Source organism: Orycteropus afer, unplaced genomic scaffold (assembly GCF_000298275.1).
Source record: "Orycteropus afer afer isolate SDZICR_OR568_19922 unplaced genomic scaffold, OryAfe1.0 scaffold00002, whole genome shotgun sequence".
NCBI classification, from domain to species: Eukaryota; Metazoa; Chordata; class Mammalia; order Tubulidentata; family Orycteropodidae; genus Orycteropus; species Orycteropus afer.
The window spans coordinates 10987605-11001290 of NW_006921589.1; the positions used below are offsets into that span (position 1 = coordinate 10987605).

General features: G+C 50.1%; 1 protein-coding gene across 1 annotated transcript in view; it reads left to right on the forward strand.

Annotated features, from left to right (window-relative positions):
• CFAP65 (cilia and flagella associated protein 65) overlaps positions 1–13686 on the forward strand; it is a 50150-nt gene that overhangs the window by 32064 nt on the left and 4400 nt on the right. Inside the window, exons 20-27 of the mRNA XM_007935712.1 lie at positions 6880–7056; positions 7347–7413; positions 7593–7703; positions 11312–11503; positions 11606–11764; positions 12817–12960; positions 13134–13247; positions 13449–13556. Of these exons, the coding sequence (XP_007933903.1) occupies positions 6880–7056; positions 7347–7413; positions 7593–7703; positions 11312–11503; positions 11606–11764; positions 12817–12960; positions 13134–13247; positions 13449–13556 (1072 nt within the window). The remainder of the gene's footprint in view (positions 1–6879; positions 7057–7346; positions 7414–7592; positions 7704–11311; positions 11504–11605; positions 11765–12816; positions 12961–13133; positions 13248–13448; positions 13557–13686) is intronic.

Below are 13686 nucleotides of genomic sequence, written 5' to 3' on the forward strand. Positions count from 1 at the left end.
GACCCGGAGGCTGGGAGGGAGGAAAGCTGCCTTCTCTTGCTGATGGTAGACATGGCTGCCTGGTGCCTCCCGTTGCTGGGACTGGGGAGGCCAACGGTGGGCTGGGGCACCAAGCAGCAGCCCTCTATACCAGCTGTCTTCTCGGGAGCTGGGACCTGTTGCTGGCTGAGCTGTGTCCATATGCCCAGAAGTGCTGAAATCACCCTGCTAAGGGTGTAGTCATCTTAGTAACTCAGTGAACGAGCAGGATTCATTGAGTATCTGCAATAGGCCAGGCCCTGTGCTTCACAAGCCTTTTCTCCTCCAGCCTTCACACCAATCCTCTAACAACATGCTCCCCTCCTGACCTTTTCATAGACAGGAAGATTGAGGGTCAGCAAGGTCAAGGACCCAGCCAAGGCCACAAAGCTATTAATGCACAGAAACCAATTGCCATGAGGTCGCTTCTGACTCATGGTGACCCATGTGTGTCAGGGTAGACCTGTGCTCCACAGGGTTTTAATAACTAATTGTTCAGAAGTAGATGGCTAGGCCTTTCTTCCAAGGTTCCTCTCAGTGGACTTGAACATTTAACCTTTCAGTAAGTTAATGGTTTGTGCCACTCAGGGACTACTCCTGGTTCAAGCCCCCCTAAAGGAGCCCTGGTGGCACAGTGGTTGTTGTTGTTGTTGTTGTTGTTAAGTGCCGTCGAGTCATTTCCAACTCATAGCGACCCCATGCACAGCAGAACGAAATACTACCCGATCCCGCGCCAGCCCCACAATCCCTGCTATACTTGAGCCCATCATCGCAGCCACCGTATCAATCCATCTCCTTGAAGGCCTCCCCCTCTTTCGTCGACCCTCCACCCTACCAAGCATGACATCCTTCTCCAGGGAATGGTCTCTTCTTACAACATGACCAAAATAGGTGAGACGAAGTCTGGCCATTCTTGCTTCCAAGGAGCATTCTGGCTGCACTTCCTCCAGGACAGATCTGTTAGTTCTTTTAGCAGTCCACGGTACTTTCAGCATTCTCCCCCAGCACCACAACTCAAAAGCATCAACTCTTCTTCGGTCTTCCTTATTCATTGTCCAGCTCTCACATGCATACCAGGTGATTAGAAATATCATGGCTTGTGTCAGGCGCACCTTAGTCCTCAAGGAGATATCCTTGCTCCTCAGCACTTGAAACAGTTCCTTCGCAGTTGACTTCCCCAATGCTACACGTCGTCTAATGTCCTGACTGCTGCTTCCGTTGGCATCAATTGTAGAACCAAGCAACGTGAATTCCTTGACAACCTCAATCTTTTCTCCATTTATTGTGAACTGACAGCATTGTACTTCAGGACAGATCTTGAAATCTCCTTTGTGATGATGAATGCCACGTCATTCCTTTTCAAACTGTCATTCCCAGCATAGTAGATCATATGGTTGTCTGATTCAAAATGGCCAAAACCAGTCCATTGCAGCTCACTAATGCCAAGGATATCAATCTTTATGCGTTCCATTTCCTTTTTGACAACTTCCAATTTTCCTAGATTCATACTTCATACATTCCATGTTCCGATGATTAATGGATGTCTGTGGCTGTTTCTCTTCAATTTGAGTGGTGCCACATCAGCAAATGAAGGTCTCGAAAGCTTTCTCTTTTCCATGAGTAAGGCTGGGTTTACTCAGATGTTGCAGCTCTTTCCCAGTCCTATTTTGCGAGCCTTTTAGCCTAAATGGACTATTCCTAAAGTTGCACGGTAATGTACCAAACAGTGTTTCTTTGCTATTCATAAGGTTTTCCCTGGCCAATTCTTTCAGATGTGGACGGCCTCTTCCTTCTTCCTAATCTGTCTCAGTCTATAAACTGGGCTGTTACCTATGCACCAGGTGCATCTCGCTGGGTTTTAAACACCAGAGGCTCAGCCTCAAAACTCACGTCTACATGTCACCACAGTAGGACAAACCGACAGACAAGTTTGTCCTGCTGTTGGAGACCTCTCGTATCCCCCCCACCTGGGTCCCTGTGACTGACTGTTCCTCTGTCTGGCTTCCTGTCTTTTAATCCCATTTCTCCTGCTCTTCTGCACAGTGGTTAGATTTCACTAACTGAAAGGTTAGTGGTTCAAACCCACCAGCCACTCTGCGGGAGAAAAATGTGGCAGTCTGCTTCCATAAAGATTTGCAGCCTTGGAAACACTGTGGGCAGTTCTACACTATCCTATGAGGTCATTATGAGTTGGAATCAACTCAGTGGCAATGGGTTTGGTTTTTCTGCTTTAGAGTCCCTATACCAGTTAGCCAGCAAGCAAGTGTCAAGTTCCTCCTGTTACCAGGCGCTGTGCTAGGCTCTGGGTCCAATAGACAGGGCCCTTGATTCAGTGGGGACCAGGCATGGAATGGGGGAGATTTGAGGGTCTAGGGAGGGGTATAGGGCAGGGATCTACTGCCTTGGAGTCAGCTTCAGTGCACCCTGCCACTGAGGGGCCACAGCAGAGCAAAGCCTCATGGGTCTGTACTGGCCAATCAGATCCCTGTCTACCTGAGTAGGCTTCACCTCTCTAGTCCCATGGGGCCCAGCTTGGAAACCTGAGCCATCAGCTGGCCTGCCTGTGCCTGACATTCCTCCCACCAGGGCACAGAACCTGTGCCCAGCAACCATGCTGCTCAATGCCAGGACATTTTCTTGTCCTTCCTCCTGCCTTCACTATGCACCTTGATTTCCTCGTAAACTTCCTTTTTGTGACTTCCAATTTCTCTTGACCCAACAGAAGTGGAAAAGAAGTGTCCTCATCTGAGTCAGACTGGGGAGAGGGAGCCAAGAGTCCTGCCTGGGCATGGCAGGTGGTGGGGGAGGTGGGGGCATCTCTGTCATCTCAGAAACCGTCCTGCCTGAGGAGAGTCTTGGAGTGTGTAGACATGAAGGTGGAGCAGGGGCTGGATCCTCAGGTGTCCAATGGTAGCCCCCTTACTCTCTGGCTTATTCTCTGTGGTGGAGGGACATGGAGGAGTTGGCTTCTTTGGTGGCTCCTGTCTGGGAAGGGCAGGACTATGAGTAACAAGAGCTCCTGCCCTAAATAACTGAGGAGCTTGGCAGAGCTGCTGGCCTGGGCAAGGAAAGCCCATGTGCTGCCTTGAGCTCTGGCTCTGCCATTCTCCAGGGCTCTCTGAATGGGCCAGGAGCCAGGCCCTGCAGGGCTGGGGGCAGGGAGGGGTCGGCACAGCACCGTTGGCCCGTGTCCTGGAACAGGGTAGGGTGTTCTGGTGGGACGCAGCTCCACTCGCTCTGTGAAGAGGGACCAGGCGCGGGACACTGAGGTGGGAGGAGACCCAGGCAGTGTGCCCACTGAGCTGGCTGATCCATCAGGAGCTGGTTTGAGGCGCAGGAAGGCGTTCCGTGCCCCTTCCAGGATTCCAAGCACAGGGAGTCTTCCTTAGAAGGCTGGCCTCTCCTAGAGTTTTTGTGTTGTGTTTTCTTTCAATTTCTTAGAAGGCTATTTTTGAAAATTCTGGCCTGCCTCTGCTGAGCTCATAAAGAACAGACCAGGGGTTTTGTTCCTGCCAAGGCCAGCAAGAAAAGGGGAGGGTGGACTTGGCCTGGAGGGCTGGCAGGTAGGACAGAGTGAGAACCTGAAGGGGGAGATAGAGAGCCACACAGCTGCACCACTCCTTCCTGGCCTCCTCCTTCCAAAGCCTCTCCCTCGCTCAGCCCAGGGAGATACAGGGCCTTACAAAGTTAAGTTAATGTCATTTGTTCATTTGTTCACTCATTGATTCACTGGACAAACCTTTACTGATAGCAGGCTCTGGGCTGGGCCCTCAAAATAGAAAGGATGAGCCTCACTCCCCGTCCTTCAGGTCTCTCTTGGAAGGCCACTGCACTCTGTCCTGGAAGCGCTGGGGGCAGGCACATCAGAAGAGCTTCCGGAGAACGCTGCAACCTTGCTTCACCTGCCTTAGCCTGGTGAAGGGGCAGTGAGGCCAGGCAGGAGGCCCTCGCTGACAGATGGCCTGCAAGTACACGGGGAGGGAGAAGGGTGCAGAACAGGTGGACATGGACAGGGAGGGCAGCTGGTAGGGAGCAGGGGCCTACCGCCTGCCCCTGGTAACCCCTAGTAAACTTTGGTCTCTACGCATTAGCCCATTCTAGACATCTCACATAAATGAGATCATGCAGTATTTGTCCTTTTGTGTCTCACGTCCTTCAGCATAATGTTTTCAAGGTTCATCCATATTGTAGCATGTTATCGGGATTTCATTTCTCTTTATGGCTGAATAATTAAAGGAGTCCTGGTGGTGCTGTGTAAAGCACTCGGGCGCTAACTGCAAAGTTGGCAGTTAGAACCTACCAGTCACTCCATGGGAGAAAGATGAGGCAGTCTGCTTCCATAAGGATTTACAGCCTTGGAAACCTATGGAGCAGTTCTGCCCTGTCCTGTAGGGTCACTATGAGTTGAAATCCACATGACAGTAGTGCCTTTAGTCTTTATGTATATATCACATTTTGTTTACCCAAATGTCTGTTGATGGACATTTGAATTGTTTCCACCTAATTCATTCTCTTTTAATAGCTGCATCATAGTCAAAATACAAAGGAGCCCTGGAGTTGAGCACTCATCTGCTAACTGAAGAGTTGGGGGTCTGAACCCACCCAGTGGCTCCATAGGAAAGATCTGGCCCTCCACTCCCATAGAGATTACACACTAGGAAACCCTATGGAGGGGGTCTGCTCTGTCACATGGGGTCTCAATGAGTTGGAATCAGCTCAACCGTACTTAACAATGGTCTATGGTATGGATGGACCTTAAGTTAGTAACCTACTGCTTAACTGGGAGACATTATTTGTCAGAAGGCTGGCAGTTCAAACCCACCAGCTACTCCTCAGAAGGAAGGTTGGGCAATCTACTTCTGTAGTGATACCACCTCGGAAACCCAAGGAGGGGTCGCTATGAGTCGCCTCTGACTTGATGGCACATAACAACAGCAGTTTTTGTTTTGTTTTGTTTTTTTGTTTTTGCCACTATCAAGAGGGTTGTAAAAACCATCTTTGTATGTGTATGGGCACAAACACACATGTTCTGTTATCCCTGCAGGTTAGTTCCCCAAAGTAGGGTTTCTGAGTCAAAGTGCACATGCATCTTTGATTGTAACTGATGCTGCCAAAATTCCATTCAAAAGGTCACAGCAGTTCCCTCTCTCCCTAGCTGTGTGTGAAGGCATCTGTCCTCTCTAAAGTCACCAGCACTGGGTAGAAACATGTTTCTTGTTTTGGAGGCGAGAAACTGTGAGATTGGTTCCACGCAGGAGTTTTAATTTGCATTTCCCTGGTTCCTGTTGCGGCTTTGCAGAGGGTTCCTGGCTGTTTTCACTTCTCTTCTGGATGCTGCTTGTTCTTATTCCTGCCCAATTCGCTACCGGGGCCAGTTCTGGGCCATCTCTCCAAGAGTGAAGGGGTTCTCCTTTCCAGATTATGGCCTTGGGCCCCTTTGTTCCTCGTTTTGTCAGCTATCGCAGGGACGTTCATTGTGCACAATGAGGCGGTGGTGATTCAGTGGTAGGGTTCTCGCCTTGCACCCGGGAGACCAGACTTTTGATTCCTGTCTCATGTCAGTGGTTGTTCTGGTCCCATAGTGCCGCTCTGACAGGAATATACCACAAATGGGATGGCCTTAACAAACAGGAGTTCGTTACAATTTAGAAGCTTTAAGTCCAGGTTCAAAGTGCCAAGCTCTAGGAGCTGGGTGAAAGCCCCTCAACCTTGGGGTCTAGCTCTGCCTCCTGCTCCCGGCCCACTGGAGCTCAAGGTGTTTCTTCAGTCAGACAGCTACTGGCTGCTGAGGCTGAGAAGCCCCAAGGTTGACAAGTAAAAAGGCACAGTCCCGATGTTACCAAACCACACAGCAGGCCATTGTAAGTCCCAAGGTGGGCAGAGCATAGCAGGCTGCTGAGGAACAACACAGCTACATGCAGGATCCAAGCCATAGGCTAGAGACCATTCCCAAGGCTTCTCCTTATATACAGGAAGCAGACCACATCCCAAAGGCAGCTATTCAGCTGCTTGTGGTAGATCCCACCATGGAGCTGATTGCCAGTCCCATCATGGGGAATAACTCCCACCAGCTGCCCAGCCACTCAGCCAGGCCCAGCCAAGTTGACACACAAACATGAGTACCACAGTGGTACATTGCTGTGATGCTGAACAGGCTTCAGTGGAGCTTCCAGACTGAGACGGCCTAGGAAGAAAGGCCTGGTGATCTACTTCTGAAAATCAGCCACTGAAAACTCTGTGGACCACAACAGTCTGATCTGCAGACAGTCATGGGGCAGGGGCGCAGGCCTGGACAGCATTTTGTTCCATTACACGCGGGGTCATTATGAGTCAGGCTGACTTGGCAGCAGCTAGCAATGATGCACAGCCCTGCTTCTAGTTTGACAGTGGCGGCCTGCTGGAGCATCCATTCTTTACCCCTGGGCCCAAGCTGGCCTGGACACCCTCCCTCTCAAGGACCCCCTAGTTGGGGCTGCTGGCATTTCTTGGAGCCTCAGCTGACCCTTTCCTAAGAGCTTCAGTGCAGAAAACCTTCAAGGTTTAGTGGCCAGCTCAGAATGATCCACACATGTGAGTCACCCTCTTAACCCCTTATACCCACTGTGAGAGCTTCAACCTTCATTTCTCACCCGTAGCTGTGGCCCTGCTTCTGTTCACAGGTTTGGGGACCAAAATGAAACGAGAGTCTACAAAAGCCACAATCTCTCAGCTGTGTATAGGAAGCTTGTCATTGGGGGAGTAGAGGAGGGGAGGCTGGAGGAGGCCTCCCGCCCAGGGTTCAGGGCTCAGAGCTGTGCTCACTGTTCTGACTGACAGATCCTTCGTGTGATTTCATTCCCTTGCTCCCCACCCATCTCCCAGGGCCTTCCTCTTTCCAAGTGACCAGCAGATCCACCTGGAGCTGTGGGCAGAGCAAGCAGAGTTTAACAGCACTGAGCTGCACCAAATGCGTGCACAAGACAATTGCCTTTTCTCCATCAGCCCTAAGACCGGGAGCCTGAGTCCTGGGCAGCAGCAGATGGTGGAATTAAAATACAGGTGCACCTCCAGTCCTGGAGACCCTCTTCCCCCTAACTCCTGCAGGACTGTGGGATCCCAGTGTCCCCTGAGTGGCCACCAGCCTGGGCAGACCCCACCTTTCCACTGCAGGGAAGACTCCAGACCTAATTTAATGCCTCCCCCCACCCCACCGCCGGCAGGTCCCAGCTCAGGTTCTCCACATGTTCCTAGGGGCTAGCCTGCTCAAAGCCACAGGTGTGCCATCTCCATGTGTCCCCTACTTGTCCCAGGCTTCAGAACTTACCCCTGGACTGTGTCCTCCCTTCCAGCCACCTATTCGTTGGCACTGACCGCCTCCCAGTGCTCTTCAAGGTGTCCCATGGCCGGGAGATCCTGGTAAGACCCCAGCACCTTGTCCTGTTCTGGGTCTCAGGCTGGAGGAGAGGGGGCCCTCTGGATAGCAGCAGGGGATCAGGGAAAGGGGCCCCCTGGGGAGCTGGGGTCCAGGCCTCTTCTATGGGGAACATCACTTCCTTCTAGGTCAGGATTCTAGTCATGGGACTTTGTGTTTCCAGCTCAATTTCATAGGCGTGACAGTGGAGCTGGGGCAGAAGTATGTGCACTTCACCTCCTCCAGCCACCAGTTTGTCCCTGTCCCCATCGGCGACACACTGCCCCCACGGCAGGTCAGTGGTCTTCATCCTCCTGGTCACCAAAGAGCCTGCACATTGATGTCTGCGTATCTGGCTCAGCCCTTGACAAGGTGGCAGAAACCCTGCCCTCTAGGATCCTCCACTCTTAAGAGGTGGGGTTAGCGGCTCAAAACTTGAGACTGAGCAGCTGGAGCACAGCCAAGGAAAGAGACCTTAGTCCCTGGTGCCCAGTGCTGATCCCCCCTGCCAGGCCTTGTTTCCATGCAAAAGCAGGGGATTCTTTCCTCGAGAGCAGCATTCTCCAAGCTTCTCTAACTATGAACCACACTAATACATTTTAGATTGTGACCCAGAATATAAATATGCATACAACCAAAGCAAAAGCACCACAGGTAAGTACTTCGTCTGTTGGTGTTAGCTGCCATCAAGTCCATCCCAACTCAGGGCGACCCCATGAGTTTGAGTGGAAGAGTTCCCGAGAGTTTTCTAGGCTGTGATCTTAACAGAGCCACATCCCCAGGCCTTTGCTTCCATGGTACCACTGGGTGGGTTTGAACTGCTTTAGGTTAACAGTGAGCTCAAACCATTTGTGTCACCTGGGACCCTTATACTTAAGGTACTGCCTGCAAATTACTCTGATATTTTCTCTTCTTTATTTTAAATCGTCCCATTTTTTAAATGCCGGACATGACCCACGAAACTGACCCTATGACCCAGTCACTAATAGGTCTCAGCCACAGACTGAAAAGCACTGCTCCGAGAAGAATGTCTTTCTAGAGTGAGAAGAGCCAGAATGGAACTTCTAGGGAAGCCATTGGACTTTATTTCTTTATTAACTGGGGGGAAACAGGTTCCCCTGCTCTGAAAATATATATTGGAAATCTCTAAGAGAGGAATATAGACTTTCCCTAAATATTTCAAAGCTGTGAAATTTCTACCCACTTAGAAGGCCCTGTGTTTTGGGGCAGGGCCTCTGGCCATTCAGCCTAGAGGGAGAGAAATGGGTTTTCTTCTCCTGAGGGGAGTGGGGGCCCTAGCCCTGAACTATGTTCACTTCCCTACACCACTCTCTACCCTGGCTTCCCAGCAGCCCCTTCTGGGGATGGGCACCCCAGGCCCTAGAAAAGGAAGGCAAAGCCTCCTGTGGCCCCAGCAAGCTTTCCAATGAGGCCTAACCACTTCCCTGTGGCCCTGAGTGTAGACAATGGAAAGTATCCCAGACCCAAGTCAAGAGACCCAGTTGTGCCTCCACTCAAGCTTCACAGTGGTGGCCAATCTTCCTCTTTCATTCGTGAGATGATGAAAGATTATATGATGGTCTGGACCTGTGAGAGGGCAGTGGAGACAGAAACACGAACAGATTTAGTATTCATCTTGGTGGCAGGATCATTGGGACTTTCTAGGGATTGAATATGGGAAGAAAAAGAGAGCGGGCATATCGGACACACTGGATTTCTAGTTTGAGCTACTCAGGATATGTGATGCCATTTCCTGAGAGGAGAAAACCGGGAGGAATGGGTTTCAGAGGGAATAGTTTGGTTTTGGCCAAGATTGTGATGGCTAAGGAGCTCTGAGGAGCTCTGGTAGCATAGTGCCTAAGCTACTTGACTACTAACCAGAAGGCTGGCGTCTCAAACCCACCAGCCACTCCTCTGAAGGAAGGTTGGGCAATCTACTTCCATAGTGATACTGCCTCAGAAACCCAAGGAGGGGTCACTATGAGCCAGGTCCGACTCAATGGCAAATAACAACAACAAGGAGCTCTGATGCCTAAGGAGCTCTGGGGCAGCTCTGGTGGCGTAGTTCCTAAGGCATTTGACTGCTAACCAGAAGGCTGGCAGTTCAAACCCACCAGCTGCTCCTCAGAAAGGAGGTTAGGCAATCTTCTGTAGTGATACCACCTTGGAAACACAAGGAGGGGTTGCTATGAGTCGGATCCAACTCAACTGTAGTGAGTTTGGTTTTGGTTTTTTAAGGAACTCTGGTGGCATAGTGCCTAAGGCATTTGACTGCCAACTAGAAGGCTGGTGGTTCAAACCCACCAGCCACTACTCAGAAGGAAGGTTGGGCAATCTACTTCCATAGTGATACCACTTCAGGAACCCAAGGAGGGATCCTAGTGAGTCAGATCCGACTCCATGATGGTGAGTTTGGGTTTTTTTTGTTTGTTTTTTTTTAATGAGATACTAAGAAACCAAAACCAAACTCACTGCCATTGAGTTGATTCTGACTCATAGTGACCCCCGTTAGGTTTCTGGGGCAGTAAATCTTTATGGAAGTGGATTGCTCCATCTTCCTTCCTCAGAGTGGCTGGAGGGTTTGAAGTGCCAACCTTCTGGTTAGTAGTCAAGTGCCTTAGGCACCACACCACCAGAGCTCCTGTGAGATACTAAGAGAGGCTGTTAAGTAGAGTTGGATACAAGGTCTGGAGCTCAAAGAGGTGGCCTAGGCCAGAGAAATACAATCAGCATATGTTGGAGTGAAGGTTTTTTTTTTTTTTTTCTTTTTTACTTTCTTTGTGGTGAAAACATACATAACAAGACATTCACCAACATAACAATTTCCACATTTACAGCTCAGAGACATTGATGATATTTTTCATGTTGTGCCATCATTATTACTATTCTTTCCCAAAATATTCCACCACCATTAGCATAAACTCAATGCCCTGCAAACAAAAGTTTCCCCATTCCATCTCCCTCCTATCCCTGGTAACCACTAATAATCTTTGGGATACACACACATACACACACACACACGATGGGTTCAGGTAAAGCACTCATAGGGCTGACACAGGACCAGGCCATATTTCATTCTGCTGTACGTAGGGTCACTATGAGTCAGAGACGACTCGATGGCACCTAACAACAACATATATATATATATTCCAACCTATCTAAGAATTTTCCCTCCCCTCCTGTCCCATCCCTGGTAACCAACAAAGAAAGTTTCCTTCCATATATAAACCTTTCCTTGACTATTTACAATATTGTCCTTCTGTGATTGATTTATTGCACTCAGCATAACGTCCGTTGGAGTAAGTTTTGAGAAAGATGAGAAGTGGGCCCAGGCCTAAGTCCTGATAAACTCTTTGTTCTCTGTGACTTCAGTTGTCTCATCTATAAAATGAGAGACTGGACTAGAAGATCTCCAGTTTCTTCCAGGACATTTTGTGGTTTCCAACCTTTTAATTTAGTTCTTGGGGACTTCAGACTTTGTTTTCACCCCCTTAGCTTCCTTTCAGCAGGACTGCCTCTAATGGCAGCCATTGAAAGTGGCAGCCGCACAGGTGATGAGAACAGGAGCCTGGAAAATGAGGAAGAGTCCAGATGGCTTGTGCACGGACATTACCCTAAATCCCAACACTAGCTTGATAGAGGCAAGTTGGGAGTCAATAAACTGCCCCTTTACAAATAGGATTACAGAGTCCTAAAATGTCACAGGCTGAAAACAGTTTCAAAAATGGTTCACATTCTTCCGGAGTGATCAAGCCATGAGGGAAATCAGGGGGATTTAAGGGAGCTCTCAGGAGTGACATTATGGAGATCAGCCTGTGCTCTTGCAATGGACACAGAACCCCAGACTCTTTAGATCACAGTCCTGAGCCAATGTGGAGCGTTCCCTATTCCTGCCCCTTGTAGATTTATGAGCTGTACAACGGGGGCTCAGTGCCTGTGACATATGAGATCCAGACCAACATCCTGTCACAAATTCAAGAACAAAACTTCAACCACCCCATCTTCTGCTGCCTCAACCCCCAAGGGGAGATCCAGCCGGGCACAACTGCTCAGGTCTTGTGGATCTTCTCACCCATCGAGGCCAAGACCTATACAGTAAGCAGCAGCCTAGAATAATATGATGTAGGGAGTGGGCGTTGACTCCCTCAGGAGGCCTTGCTCTGACCAACCCTCACCCCCACCCTGCTGACTTCCCAGGTGGACGTGCCCATACACATCCTGGGATGGAACTTGGCCATCATCCACTTCCAGGGTGCGGGCTATGACCCCCATGTCATGGGGGACACAGCCCCATTCCACAGCATCTCCTCGTTGGACAATAGCTCCACACAGTTTAGGCTGATGGCTCCTGGACAGGTAGGGAAAAGGGAGCTGGAAAGGCCTGAGGCCTTGGAGGAGAGCGTGAGGGCCCAAAGTGGGCAGTGCAGACAGAGGGCTGGGGAGGCTGGAAGGTGGAGCTGAGGAGGGAGGGATGCAGAGGTGAGGCCTGGAACCAGCCTTTTCCAGAGTTAGGAGGCAGCACCAGCTCCAGGAGAGGCTTACCCTGCCACCTAGTGCCCACAAATGTTCCTACTTCTGCCATTCTACCTGTTGCAGGGTCTCCATTCCACCCCCTGCTGTGGGCATTGGGATGGGGCTATCAGAAGGGATAGAAAGGAGCTTTCTCATTCCAGAGCTCTAGGGCATTATCTTCACACCTAACAGTCCCTCCCTTGGACCTGGATGGATTTTGCTGAAGGACATCTTGGGTCAATAACACTACCTTTTATTCACACACTCCTCACTGTTGAGAGGTCTGAGCCTTTCATCCATCCACCTGTCTACGCATTCATTCATCTGCCCATTGATCCCACTGATTGTCTTCTCTCAACTAACTCAGATTCTCTCAATCCATCCAAGCCTATTTTAATGGTTAAAAGCATAGACTCTAGAGTGAGACTGTCTGAGTTTATACCAATTGTACCTGTGAGAGATCTTTGGAAAATTACTTATGCTCCCTGAACCTCAGTGGCACATCTGTGAAATGGGGTAATAGTAGCATCTACATAATAGGGGAGGGAGTCTGGTGGTGTAAAGCCTAAGGCATTGGCTGCTAACCAGAAGGCTGGAGGTTCAAACCCACCAGCCACTCCTCGGAAGGAAGGTTAGGCAGTCTACTTCTGTAGTGATACCACCTCAGAAACCCAGGGAGGGCTCACTGTGAGTTGGGTCTGACTCCACAGCAGTGAGTTTGGTTTGGTCTTGGTTACATCATAGGGCCATTGTGAAGATCAAATCCCCAGAGAGCACTTAACATAGTAAACTACTTAACATGGTTCCCGGCCTGTTGAAAGACCCAGGAACTGTAGCGGTTGCAATGGTTAGTAGTTCTTCCCCTCCCAAAGCTGCTGTTGTGTTGTCTCACACAGACGGTCTTCCTGTCCCACTCTCATATCTCCCTGGGAAACATCCCTGTGCAGAGCAAGTGCAGCCGCTTGCTCTTCCTCAACAATACCTCCAAGAATGAGACAATTGTCTTTTCCTGGCAGCTGAAGCCTCTAGACTTTGGAGAGGTGAGCATCCTCTGTGCCCACAAAATCAGAGTCTTCAGCAGAGCCCAAGACTCATCCCACTTCACCCCACCCTATCCTACCCCATCTTGTCTCATTCCATCCCACCCCATCCCACCCATTTCATCCCACCCCATCCCTATGAAACTCCAGAGAACCTTTCCCCAAATCAACAGGTGTCTGTGAGTCCCAAGGTGGGAGAGGTGTCTCCTGGAGAGACAGCACCAATTGTAGTGACCCTGAAGGCTTCGGTGCATGCCAGCTTCTACAGTGTAGACCTGGTATGCAAGGTAAGGATCCATCCCAGAGAAAAGATGGGATGTCCTATGCTTCCTATACTGGAGGGTATGGTGGGTTCTGAGATCCCCAGACCTCCAGAGAGGTAGGAGCCAGCCAATGAAAGAGTGGGGGGCCCACAGTACAAGCCCATGGCAAACTGCACTTCAGACCCTCCAGACCCTGGTCTTCTCTCTCCTTGCCCTGGGACACAGGTGTACCGGCAGCAACTCCTGAGGAGGTACCATAAGGAACTACAGGAGTGGAAGGAAGAGAAGGCACGGCAGGAAGTGGAGTTCACCATCACAGATAGGAAAGTGAAGGTGAGGAGGGATGAGGGGTCCTAGGACACCACTGATCTTTCTAACTAGCCATATCAGAGGAGATGGAGGTATGATCCAAAGTGGTTTTGCATGCAAAGACTGGATTAAATTCATTAGGCTAAACATAATA